The sequence below is a fragment of the Acinonyx jubatus genome, chromosome C1 (genome assembly GCF_027475565.1).
Source record: "Acinonyx jubatus isolate Ajub_Pintada_27869175 chromosome C1, VMU_Ajub_asm_v1.0, whole genome shotgun sequence".
Taxonomy (NCBI): domain Eukaryota; kingdom Metazoa; phylum Chordata; class Mammalia; order Carnivora; family Felidae; genus Acinonyx; species Acinonyx jubatus.
In genome coordinates, this window is record NC_069381.1 from 2,169,936 (window position 1) to 2,181,463 (window position 11,528).

The following is an 11,528-nucleotide window of genomic DNA, read 5'->3' on the forward strand; positions in this document are numbered from 1 at the left end:
GCGCTGGCAAAGAGAAAGAGTGTCCGGGTTTATGAGTGGGTCGGGCCGGCCAAGGGAAGACCATCCTCTTTCTGCGGTGAGTTGAGTGCATCCAGCACCTCACCCGGGGCTGAGCTGGGTCACAGGCGGCGGGGCTGGCGTCTCCATCCACGTCAGCGAGGTCACAGGCCAGACAGGGCCTGACCACGGAACCGAGTGCCAGGAGCCAAGAGAACCGCTCGGCCGTGGCCCAGCTGCAGACCCCGAGCCGGCCACGGTGCCAGCAGTTGCTGTCCCGATCGCCCAAGGCTCATGAGATGCCAAGCCAGAGCCACCAACACAGACATTTGGCAGGTCTGGGGTTCCCAAGACCAGGCAGAGCCACCCTGGTGCACCTGCTTCAGCCCAGCCCAGCCCAGCCCAGCCCAGCAGCCACTGCCTTCAGGGGCCAACGGGAAGGCCTGGAGGTGATCAGAGCCGGGACAGGGTCTCAAGGCAGCTGGGTCCTGTCCTACAAAGCAGGTTGGCTGAGCTCTGAGAGAACCGTGTGGCTTTGTGAGTGTGCCCCCCCCCCCCCAGGAGGAGGCTCAAGCTTCACACGTGTCTGGTCCTGGCGGCTAAGGGCCTGGGTTCAGCGTGGCCTCTTGCAAATGCTCCCCAAATCAGCAGAACACACAGCTCGTCTTTTGCAAGTCACAGAACACGAAACAGACGGAGTCAGTAAATGACAAAAGCCAGGGAGGCAGTTTCTTGACATCCAGGCCGCTTGGGAGGCAGAGGCCAGTAAAACCCACCTACTCTGTGGCTGGCTGGTGCCTGGCTGCAAGCATGTTCTGCCTCCAGAGAGGAGTGTGTGTGCTCACACACGTAAACACACACACACGCACGTGCGCACACGCGCACGCACACACACACTCTCACTGGTGGTCTGTGGGCCCAGACATTCAAAACTGGAAATCCCTAAAACACAAGATGCTGCACAACAGTTCACCCCTCAGGCGGCCATGGCCACTGTCCGTCCTTGGGCCAGCTGACGGCAGAGGTGTCCTGTGCGTCTGTGAAGCCTGTTCTGCACCGGAAACCTGCGTGCTGGCCCTGAGCTGCATGGTCCGACATCTGCCCGTCCCTGTGGTGCGAGTGCACGAGCGAGCAAAGCCCCGATCCTCTTTCTGCCCTGCCAGGGCCGCACGAGGGACCTGTGCGGCTCTACCCCTAAAGCATCCACAGTATTAAGAAAAATGCCTTTGCCAATTCCAAGATCACATAAAAATATTCTTTTCATAAAAAGATGATTTGTGGCCAGCTAGGGACACGGCGTCAGTCCAGGCCTCTAAGCTGCACTACTGGTTCGGTGCGATTTTAAAAGCTGCTGTATCGTAGAAAAATAATTGTGTGGTTCTGTAAAACGCACATTGTTCAGCTTCCCAGTTTAGATCTGAATAGCGAAACCAATCAGTGTCTTTCTCCCCTGAATGACGTTAGTCGCTGTGTCTACGTGATTTCGGAACAAACATCCTGAACGGCTCACTCCAGTATTTGAGAAACTTCATACAAAGCGTTAGTACAATCAGTTTGGTGCCGAAAGGCAAAGTCACCTAAGCACGCGACAACACCGCATCATCTGTGACAGAATCGTCTGGAAAAGCAAGGGATGCGCATCTTAAAAACCACCGAGGTGAAACTTAACAAACAACATAACAGCACCGCACACACGCCCTGCCGCGGCCCGGGGCTCAGCGGATCACGGTCACGTGGGGAGCGGCGAGGCCCAGGTCCGTCTTGGAGGGGTACACCACCCTCAGGTGCCCTTCCTCATCCACCACCCGGACCTGCTCCACCACCAGGGAGGCGTTCCCAGCCTTGTCTGCACTTGTGTTCGCGCTGGGCTCCGGAAGCTGTCCAGAAAGTGCGTCGGCTTCAGTATCTGAAACGGATCCGTCCTCTTTATTTTCTAAAGTATATTTGTTGATTTCTGCCATTTTCTGCAAAAGAAAAACATCTTTTTAGAGGTGATCAGGAAAGATACACAGCAAAGGCAGCCATGCGAGGGGTGGCAGGAAGATGGGGGGGGGGGGGGACGACACATGTCATCTGTGCCTCGCAGCCAGAGCGCCGATGGGGTGAGATGAGGAGGCTGGCTCACCAGCACCAGGGCGTCCATGATCTCTTTACATATCTGTAGACTCGTGGCGCTTGTTACTTCCAAAAACAAATCTGAGGTGGTTTTCTTAATCTTAAAAGGAAATGAGAAGGATTTCAGAAAAGAATAAAGTTGTCGAAAGTAAGACATAAGCAACTGTTCCAAAAAAAAAGCCTCTAAGACAGCGTCTGTCCCCTTCCCGAAGACAGGCATGAGCCAGAACGCCGTGCACACGGGGGCCCTTGGTGCGGCACTGAGTGTGACGGGGACGCCCAGCTCTGTGCAAGCGGCCCGGGCTCTCAGGCCTGCGCGTCCGTCCCATGGGACATCACGACACTGGACGACTGACGCTTGTGCTAAGTCTGCACGTGAAACAGCCCCAGACGCGCATGTGCAGACGGCACCCTACCTTCGTCTTCTCGCTGTTGGTTATGGGCGGGAAGGAGATCACATCGCCATCTGCATCCACAAGGCAGGGGTAGCTTTCTTTACCGTCCAGTAAGTGCAGGTACCTGTGAGGGAGGAAACAGGGTGGAGACGACACTACGAGAAAACGTGCCTAGAGGCCCGGACAAATCGGTTCTTTACACAGAGTCGGTGCAACACCAGCGAATGTGTCCTCAGCTCTGGACGAAGGACATTCTACAGCCCGTGCTCACACGGGAACGGTGGCCGGCAGGCTGGGTGCCCTCTTGGTTCTGTGGCCACGGGTCGCCCTTCACCAACCTGTGCCCCGCGTCACATGGACAGAACGTAGGGGGTGACCGCAGCGCCCTCCTGTGTCCCTGTGCATCCGGCGTGGACCCCGCTGTCCCTCCAGGCCACAGAGCCTGCACCTGAGAAAGACTGTTCTCCCCAAAGTGGCATCTGAGCCCCGGGGCCCTCGAGAGGAGAGGCCTAGCAGCGCTGCTCTCACCCCAGGCAAGAGTCCCTAATAGCCTGGGGAACGAGGTCTGGGAGGTTTTCTCAACATCGGGGAGGAGAAGAGGAGAAGGATGCACGCCAGTCAGCCTGGGAGCGAGCGGGGGTGGGGACAGCGCCCCGAGGGGACGCCCGCTGACCTGTGCAGGCCTGAGACGTTCTGCCTCTTCTTCTGCTTCCTGTGCTCCTCGGCCTCCAGCTGTAGCTGCCGCACCAGGTCCTTGGCCTTGACTTCTCTGCGCCCCAAGGGGACGATCTGTGGGGCGGACACTCCTCCGTGAGCTCCGGGGGGGGGCCTCCTGTGCTCACTGGGCCACTGGTATCAACGTCCCCTCTTGGCTCTCCCTCGGGGAGCCCTGTGACCACGGGGCCCCTCTCCGTCATGCATGAGCACCCCTCGGGGACCTCACCACCACTCGTCCCCTCAAGGCGGAGCGCAGCCTCCAGCCCACCAACAAACGACGGCGTCTCCCAGGCCTGCGGCCCCTGGACGACCCGAGGGAGGGGGCGGACCTGGACCAGCCAGGCCCACGAAGCTCAGCTCCACACGAGGGGTTTTGCGGTTTGCTATAAACCACAAGTTTTGCTTAAAAGTGACCACACGAAGGAAACCACTTTCCGGCTGCTACCTTCCCTGAGAAGTTCACTTTTACAACGGGCCTGACGAACCCGCCAGGAGCAGCCTGAGATTCTATCTCAGAACTGGCGTCACCAGAGCGCACCTGTCAGGGGGGCACGCGGACAGGGCCGCTGCAGCGGCAGGCAGGGAGGGGCGCAGGGCGTCACCTTGAGGTCCTGCGGCGGGCGGGTGGCGTACAGCAGGGGCCCGCGGACGGCTCTGAGGTCGTGGGTGGCGACGGTGGCGGCCGTTCTCTTCTCACAGAGCTCCTCGTGGAGCTTGGTCTGCAACACACGGCCCGAGGCACCCAGAGCTCAGCGCCCTGCCCCCGATGCCCTGCTCCCCTGGCCTCCCTCTCGGCCTCTCCAGCCAAAAATGTATTTTGCGGAAACTTCCCCGGATGATTATCTTATCTGTTTACTGGCAGAATTTCTTGTTTCTCTAACTCTGGAACAGAGTATTTGAGACTTCAAAGAACCCTCCTTGAACTAGAATTTATGACTGAATAAACAGAAGTAGAACTTAAAAAGAAAACTACCCCCAGCATGGTTTCCTTCCAAAACACCAATCTCTGGATTTTAAACTCCCGGCTGGGAGTGCCCTTTGCTTCCTCCCTGAACATGAGCTTCCAGAAAGCTGCCTCTGTCCCCACGGGCCACACTGGGGGGGGGGGGGGGGGGGGGGGTGGTCTGCAAACTTCAAAGATGGGGTTTTTACTTTAAAAGCTGGCAGACTGCATACAAAAACAAATCAGGAAGTTCGGCTAGCTAAAACCCGAACAAAAACTAAACAACTCACACGACAACAGGCTGGCCAGTGCTGACGATCTCTGTACTGTCTTCTATGAAACCAACTGTGCAATTCATTACAGAAACCCCAAATCCCATCCCCCAAGACGTCAGAAACTCGGGAAACGCTCATCTCCCATCGCAACAAAGCTTTCAGAAACGAGGCAGGCCTGGAAGGGTCTCTCTGGACGAGCTGACAGGCAGGCAGCCTCCTGGGGCCGAGGCCCAGGTCCGACCTGCCCTGGGGCGCACCCGGCGGGTGTCATCCTCACCCGTGCCCGGAGCCAGGTCCCGCCATGCACAGCGTGACACCGGGCCACCTCGCCCCCCCCCCCCGCCCCCCCACCACGGGCCGCGCACACCCACCTGGGAGGTGAGGAGCCGTCTGAGCGCGTTCCCCGTCTGCAGGTCTAGGCCCCTCACGATGGCCCCCACGATGAACGGCCGGACGTCCCTGACCGTGGGGCTGACCCGCACCGTCAGCGGGGCGGGGCTCTCGGACACGTGCAGCACCCGGAGCAGCATCCGGCCGGCGTCACCCACCTCCTCGTCCTCCGCCTCGCCGCTCTCCCTCCTCCGCCGCTCACGCCGCCTCCTGCGGGCCTCGTCCTTCTCCAGGCCGTGCGCCTTGCCCCCGCCCCGCCCGCCGCCCCGGCCCCCGGCGCGCAGGTACTCCAGGATGGACCTGGTCTGGCAGCCGCGGACCATCTTCTCCAGCCGCCGGTCCGTCAGCTTGTTCCCCCGGAAGTTGACCTCCTTGAGCTTGGGGCAGTCGGCCAGCTCCGCCGGGACCTCGCTGAGCTGGTTGTTGGAGAGGTCCAGCGTCTGCGAGGGACACAGAGGACCCGGTCACACGCAGCCCACCCAGCCACGGGGCCGTGCCGCCTCCTCCAGCACCCCCGCCCCCCCTGCGGTCTGTGCCCAGACTGACGCCCGCTACCGCCACCAAGCAGCCCTAAGGGGGACGGGGGGCTGGGGGGGGGGGGGACGGTGGTTGCCAACGGTCCCCACAGAATGCCTGTCCTCCTCTTCCTGCTCCCCTGCAAGTTCCCTGTGACAACTGTCCCAATGGACAAGGTTAGAGGAGGAGCACAGGACACGGAGAACGTGCGGTCATGAACGCTGTGTCCTTCAGAAACACGCTCCCCACAAAATGGTGCTGAGATTTTAAAAATTAGACGAACTGAACAGACAGAACACGGCATCACCCTTCATGCAGGAACACGGTGCACGGTGCTCCAACTCTGCGTGCACAAAACGGCAGAGTGGCTCCGACCCTGGCCTGCTCTCGGCCTGCGTCTGGACCCAGGGAGGGGTGTCGCAGCCTAAAGAGGCGCATGGAAGCCTCGCACAAGAACCTACCGCCGCTCCTGCTGCCTGGGCTCTGACAAAACCGTGTGCGGGAATCAGCAGCACAGAGACGTGTTACCAACGGGCCGCCCTGAGGGGTCAGGCGGGGCAGGAGGAACACTAACGAGCGAGGTCAGACCCCAGGACACCGAGGCAGCATCTTCCGGTCGTGGGGTCTCGGCTTCCCCTTCTGCAGCTGGGTAGAGGACAGGCCCCCAGGAAGAGGCCAGCCGCTGTCCCCTCTGCTCTCCTCCCAGGCAGCGCGGGGCACCGTGCACAGAGCCCCTTTCCTGTTCTCCTCCTGGGCCAGTGGGAAGCTCTGGCCTGGCCTTGCTCGGCACGGCTAAGAGCAGACAGGGGGCATAGGGCCTCGGAAGAAACCCTCCTATCTGGTCAGCTGGAGTGAGCGCGGGGGAGGGCGGCTTGGGGAGAGCTCTGGGGCACAGGCGGCCTGTCTGGACTGCACCCAGGGTCAAAGCCACACCGGCAGGCAGCCATCTGCACGCAGCAAACCTACGGCAAGAGCTCACACTTGGTGGGCGAGACCGCTGACCAGTCCCGGTTCTGGCTGGGATGTTAACGGGCCCGGATAAAGAGGGTGACAGACTTCATCACGAACTGGAAAGGGGGCAGGAGCTCTGATGATCCAGAAGATGCCTCCACTTTGGCTGGTACAGAGGGCTTCGGACAGAACTTCACAGACTCAGTTACCAACAGAGCTGTCCTGGCTCAGGCCGTCAAACTGCCGAGAAGCCGGGGAGCCAGAGTGGAGGAGGGGGTCAGAGCTGGGGGAAGGGACGGTGTCGCAGAGGAGCCTCTAAAGGCTATGCTGGGGCCTCAGCAGGGCGGCAGGCTCCCATCTTGCACTCAGGATGGGGACGAGGAAAGGAGGCATGGCTTTTAGTCACCTTGGGGGACCAAGGGGCCTGAGAGGCTGTGGGCAACGCAATTTCGTACAATTGTGCCCATTTCGTGCCTCACTGGGCCCTTCTCCCCGGCTTAAGTGGGAATGGGAGTGGGGGATGAACGGACTGTATCACGGCCTGTCCCGGTCTCTGCCACACGGAGGCTTGTGAGTGGCAGCGAGGGGCTGACATTCTGAGGTCAGCCCCCCTCCCCCCCCCCCCCCCCCCCCCCCCGCACATGCCAGCTTTGGAGTCGGCCGCACTGTCCAGGGGGCTTTGGCCGGCTCAAGGACTGCACTGGGACGGCCCTCACTGCTGCACGGAACCAGCCAGCCGGGTAGATGGAGCGCGCAGGCAGCAGAGGAAGAGCCGGCAAGGAGGGGAGACTGGGGGACGGGGCCTCACTGCCCGGCCACTTCAGCCACAGCCGCTGCAGGCCGGGAGGTCTCCACAGAGGACAAAGGCGTGGGGTTACCGGGGGGCCAGGGGAGCTCTGCCTTCAGAGGCAACAATGACTGAATAATGGACATTTCAGGCCCTGTGCCGTGACCCTGTGGGAGTATAAACAGGGAGGGGAGGAAGCAACAGACCAGGGAAGTTGTGCCAGGCTCTAGAGGTGGGGGCCTTGTAGAGATGCGGACACCTGCACGTAAGAGGACAAGCCGCCCCCACACCAAGCCTGCGCTCCGTTGGCGCTGGGCACCACAGCAGCAGACTCCATGAGGTCTCATGCCTAGAAAAGCAACACTAATGGAAGACAGGACCTTCAGGAGGCGCCGAGATGACAGGTAACGCCTGTACGCGGCTGAAATCACGCAGGACCGGGGAACAGAGCTCTTGCTTTCCGACGGAGGAAGTGGAGTCTGGACTGTAAGTGCCAATCCCCAAAAGGTACAAAATGCACAGAGGCTGAAGGGAGTGGCGTCCAGGAACCTGCCTCTGCCTGGAGCCGACCCACGAGGACACCCGCTTACTCCCTTCCTGCCGGTAACACAAGCATCTCCGACCTGGGTGAGGCCGCTGACTGCCTTCTGGGAACATCCCTTCTGCTGGGATGTGCTGCTGGGGTGGGGGGTCCTAGATCCCCGGCTGGGCGAATGGGCGAACCGAAAACAACATGTCAGCCAAGGGCGTGTTGGCCAAGGGGACCCGGACGTGACCCGGGCACCCAGTGAGCCTGTCACCTCTGCCCTGCTGAAAAGATGGAGATGGACGAAGGGCTCCTTGGGGCTGGACAGGGGTTTCACATGCAAAGTTTGGTTTCTCTGGGAAACCTGACCACAGTGGGAGTCCCATCTGTGAGCCACGTGGACGGTCCCAGTGAGCACGGGCCCTGAAACAGGGGAAGGCCTGGCCGGTGTGGCCTTCCAGCCGGCTTCCAGCTGCCAGGCCCATTCCTCTGTCAGCCCTGAAGGCCAGCACCCCGGCCTGAGTCAGTCGCCTATGACAAAGGCAAGGGTGACACAATGGGCCATCATCCCTGGTGCACCACAGGTGACAGAACCCCAGAGCAAGGACACATGCCACCAGGAGAGACCACTCCAGATTCTCTTAGGTCTCCCATGGGGAGCCAAGCTGGATGGCCAGACAGCAGGACGGCGACAGGGCGGGCTGGGTCCGGGCAGTTAAGTAGGTGGTGAGGTTATGGCACAGTGGATACGCAGCGGTCTCTCGGGCTCCCTCGTCCCAGGTGGCGGGAGTGGGGAAGAGGGTCTGGGGCCCCCATCCGGGGCAGCTTCCTGGGGGAGGGTGCATGAGGCACGCATCTCCCTGCCTCAGGGGAAGTGAGGGGACAAGTCGGGGCCCGCGGGATGCTACTCGGGTGGCCCCCGTGGAACTGAGCCTCTGGGCATTTACATCTTATGTGGCGTCTCCCCACGAATCTAGACTGGGCTCGCTCACTTAACCAGTGGGTGCAGTGGGAGCCAGGGTGCTGGTTCCAAGCCCCTTCTTCAAGGAGCCCTGTGGTCGGAGAACTGGGCCACCCTGCCGCGCGGGGAGAGGTGCCGAGATGACATGGGGCCAGAGGAGCCGGCACAGCATCGCAGCGGAGCCCAGCCCCGAGCACACGTGATCTATGGCAAGCCCGGGATGGAAAACGGGCAGCACGTGACATGACTGGTGTTGTTTTCGGCCACAAGGTTTTGGCACGGTCCTCAGTCACGGTGACCGCGGCACCGCTGCCCCTGCTCACGGCACTGTGGCCGTCCCCAGTCTCCGTCACAGGTGCAGGAACCGGCAGCAATGCCAGGACACGCTGAGGAGACCCCCACCTCCGCCTGTGAGCTCAGTTCTCCACCCACGCCGCCTCCCCGCAGCACCCACAAGGACGGGAACACGTTTGTACTCAGGACCCCAGCGCGCACACAGGGCAACGCGGCCTCGCACGGATCTGGTACCGCTCCTCACGGACGTATCGTTTCAGAGAGGCCCCCGAAGGACAGCTGAGTCCAAGAGGGATTCCAAGCGGCTCTGGCACGACCCTCCCCAAGACACAGGCGTCTTCGTGGGGAGGAGAGCCGATGGGGGCCTAGCAGCGGCCAGAGTGGAGGAGGCCAGGGGGCTCAGCAGAGGAGACGCACCCTGGCCTGAATGCAGGTGTCTGCACACGATAAAGGCCACACGCGTCACCGGTGGGCACCACGGACGCGGTACAGAACGTCTGAAACGAAGCAGTCGTACACACTGGCAAGCGATTCCGGTGAAGCACAACACCCGATCCTGCCCTCGAGGGACCGCGCTCGGCTACACACCTGGCCCGTCAACCTTCTGGAAAACCAAGAGACCGAACAGACCCGAGCGAGCAGCGTTGTACATCACCCGTCACACCTCTGCCATAAAGGGACGCCTTATAGCCGGGGGCGACCAACAGGTCCCAGGAGCACCCCCCACAGCCTCTTCTGGAAATGCCAGCAAGCACTCTGCTGAGAAGCCTCGTCCGTTTCTCTTAACTACACACACACACGTGCACACATATTCATGCACACTTGCAGACACATCTTTACACAGACATACACGTTTGTTAAATTAGGTGGCAACACCTTAAGAGTAACTTCGGCTGGAAATAGATCAGTTGCTAAACTGTATACACATTTTACTGCTTAAAAAAAGTCTGCATGGGGTGCCCGGCGGGGGGGGGGGGGGCGCGGGGGGGGGGCGGGGGGGAGCTCAGCCAGTTAAATGCCTGACTCTTGATCTCAGCTCAGGTCACGACCTCACCGTTTGGGAATTTGAGCCCGGAGACCTGCTTGGGATTCTTTCTCTCTCTGTGCCCCTCTCCTGTGTGTGCATGCTCTCTCAAATAAACATTAAAAAAAAAAAAAAAGGTCTGCATGAGAAGGATGAAAAGTAGGAGCAAAAAGAAACAAAGACCTGCTTTTTTGAGGACAAAAGGAAAAGGGAACACGGGGAAAGAGGGCTGCCCAGGAGCCTCAAGACTGGAGTTAGGGCAGGGCTCTGCAACGTCCATCCTCCCCTCTCCTGCACACCTGTCTCAGCCAGCATTACGCTGGGGCCTGCAGACCTAACGGGAGTACGTTAGCAGCCTCTGGACAACGGAGTCTAGAGAAAAGCCCAAATGATTTGTTGTGGACTCGGCAACCCCTTCCGGCCTTCGGTAAACCAGGAATAACAACTCTTACTTTAGAAGGCGGTCGTCGGGGTGAAGGGAACAGCATACAGGAAATCACACCGTGTGGCATTATGCGAAATCCCGGTAAATCACATCTCCGGGCCTTGCCTGGGTACCCCCCCCCGCCCAGAGTCACTGAATCATTTCACAAATGCGTGAAGACACAGAAATTTAGGCGTGGGGCCCTGCTGTTGAGCTAACCACGTGAGGATGGGGAGCCCGGTCGCGGGAGGGAGGGCGGCTGGGACTGCGGCGTCCCCGGGACGGCTCGCCCGGGAGCAGCTCCCTCCCCACCGCTCCTCCAGGGCCCCGGCTCGCAGTCCCCGCTGACCTTGAGCGAGGCCAGATGGGCGATGTCGGGGCTGAGCTCTCGGAGGCAGTTGTCGGCGGCCGCCAGTTCGCTGAGCAGGGGCAGCGCGCCGGGGCGGAAGAGCGCGGCGGGGAAGGAGTCCAGGCGGTTGCCGGTGAGGTTGAGGGTCTGCAGGCGAGGGGCGCAGCGCGCCAGGTCGGCGGGCAGCTCGCGCAGCCTGTTGCCGCTGAGGTTGAGGCTCTGCAGCTGCGGGAGGCCCGGCGGCTCGGCGGGGCCCAGGCCCTGGCCCGGCGGCAGCGCCTCCAGCGCGTTGCCGGACAGGTCGAGCACGCGCAGCGCGGGCAGCGGGCCGAGCTCGGGGCTCAGGCCGGGCCCCAGCGCGTTGCGCCGCAGCACGAGGCTGTGCAGCTGCGGGAGGCCCTGCGCCAGGCCCGGACCCGGCTCGCGCAGGCTCCCGCAGCCGCTCACCTCCAGGTAGTGCAGCAGCGGCAGCGTGAAGAGCCTCGGCGGCAGCCGCCCGCCCGCCGCGCGCACCCGCTGCTCCAGCCCGGGCCCCGTCAGCAGCAGCTCGCGCCGCCGCTCGCGCTCCGCCAGCTCCAGCTCGGGCCAGGCCTCGGGGACGGGGGCCGCCGCCGCCGCCGCCGCCGCCGCCGCCATGGCGCCGCCGCTTCCGCTGCAGCTCCCGGGGCACTTCCGGGGCACGGCGCGTCACTTCCGGCTCGGGCCGGGAGGAGAGAACGCGCGGGGCGGGACTGGTCGCGCGGGGGGCGGGGCGAAGCGAGGAGGGGCGGGGCGGGCGCCTACCGGGGAAGAGTGGCAGAGAGGTGCCTCCTGGCGGCCGAGGGCCTTTGCCGGCGCTCCGGAGGCCGCACCTTGAAGAGTCAC

General features: G+C 61.9%; 1 protein-coding gene across 1 annotated transcript; it reads right to left on the reverse strand.

Moving 5' to 3' along the window:
• Positions 1-701: 701 nt before the first annotated feature.
• On the reverse strand, positions 702-11,315 carry LRRC47 (leucine rich repeat containing 47). The gene is made up of 7 exons (XM_027060632.2): positions 10,665-11,315; positions 4,814-5,272; positions 3,827-3,943; positions 3,181-3,296; positions 2,529-2,631; positions 2,123-2,212; positions 702-1,961 (listed from the first exon to the last, which is right to left on the reverse strand). The coding sequence occupies exons 1-7, from the start codon at positions 11,298-11,300 to the stop codon at positions 1,713-1,715; spliced, it is 1,770 nt and encodes a 589-aa protein (XP_026916433.1). The 5' UTR covers positions 11,301-11,315; the 3' UTR covers positions 702-1,712.
• Between the last annotated feature and the right edge of the window lie 213 nt (positions 11,316-11,528).

What these genes read in the sequence shown, in the direction of transcription:
- LRRC47 (XM_027060632.2), bottom strand. Translation starts at nt 11,300, where the DNA reads ATGGCGGCGGCGGCGGCGGCGGCGGCGGCGGCCCCCGTCCCCGAGGCC. An exon ending in AACGTCTCAGGCCTGCACAG is followed by an intron (nt 2,632 to 3,180) that starts GTCAGCGGGCGT and finishes CCTCCCTCACAG; the next exon opens with GTACCTGCACTTACTGGACG. An exon ending in CCAACAGCGAGAAGACGAAG is followed by an intron (nt 2,213 to 2,528) that starts GTAGGGTGCCGT and finishes TTTCCTTTTAAG; the next exon opens with ATTAAGAAAACCACCTCAGA.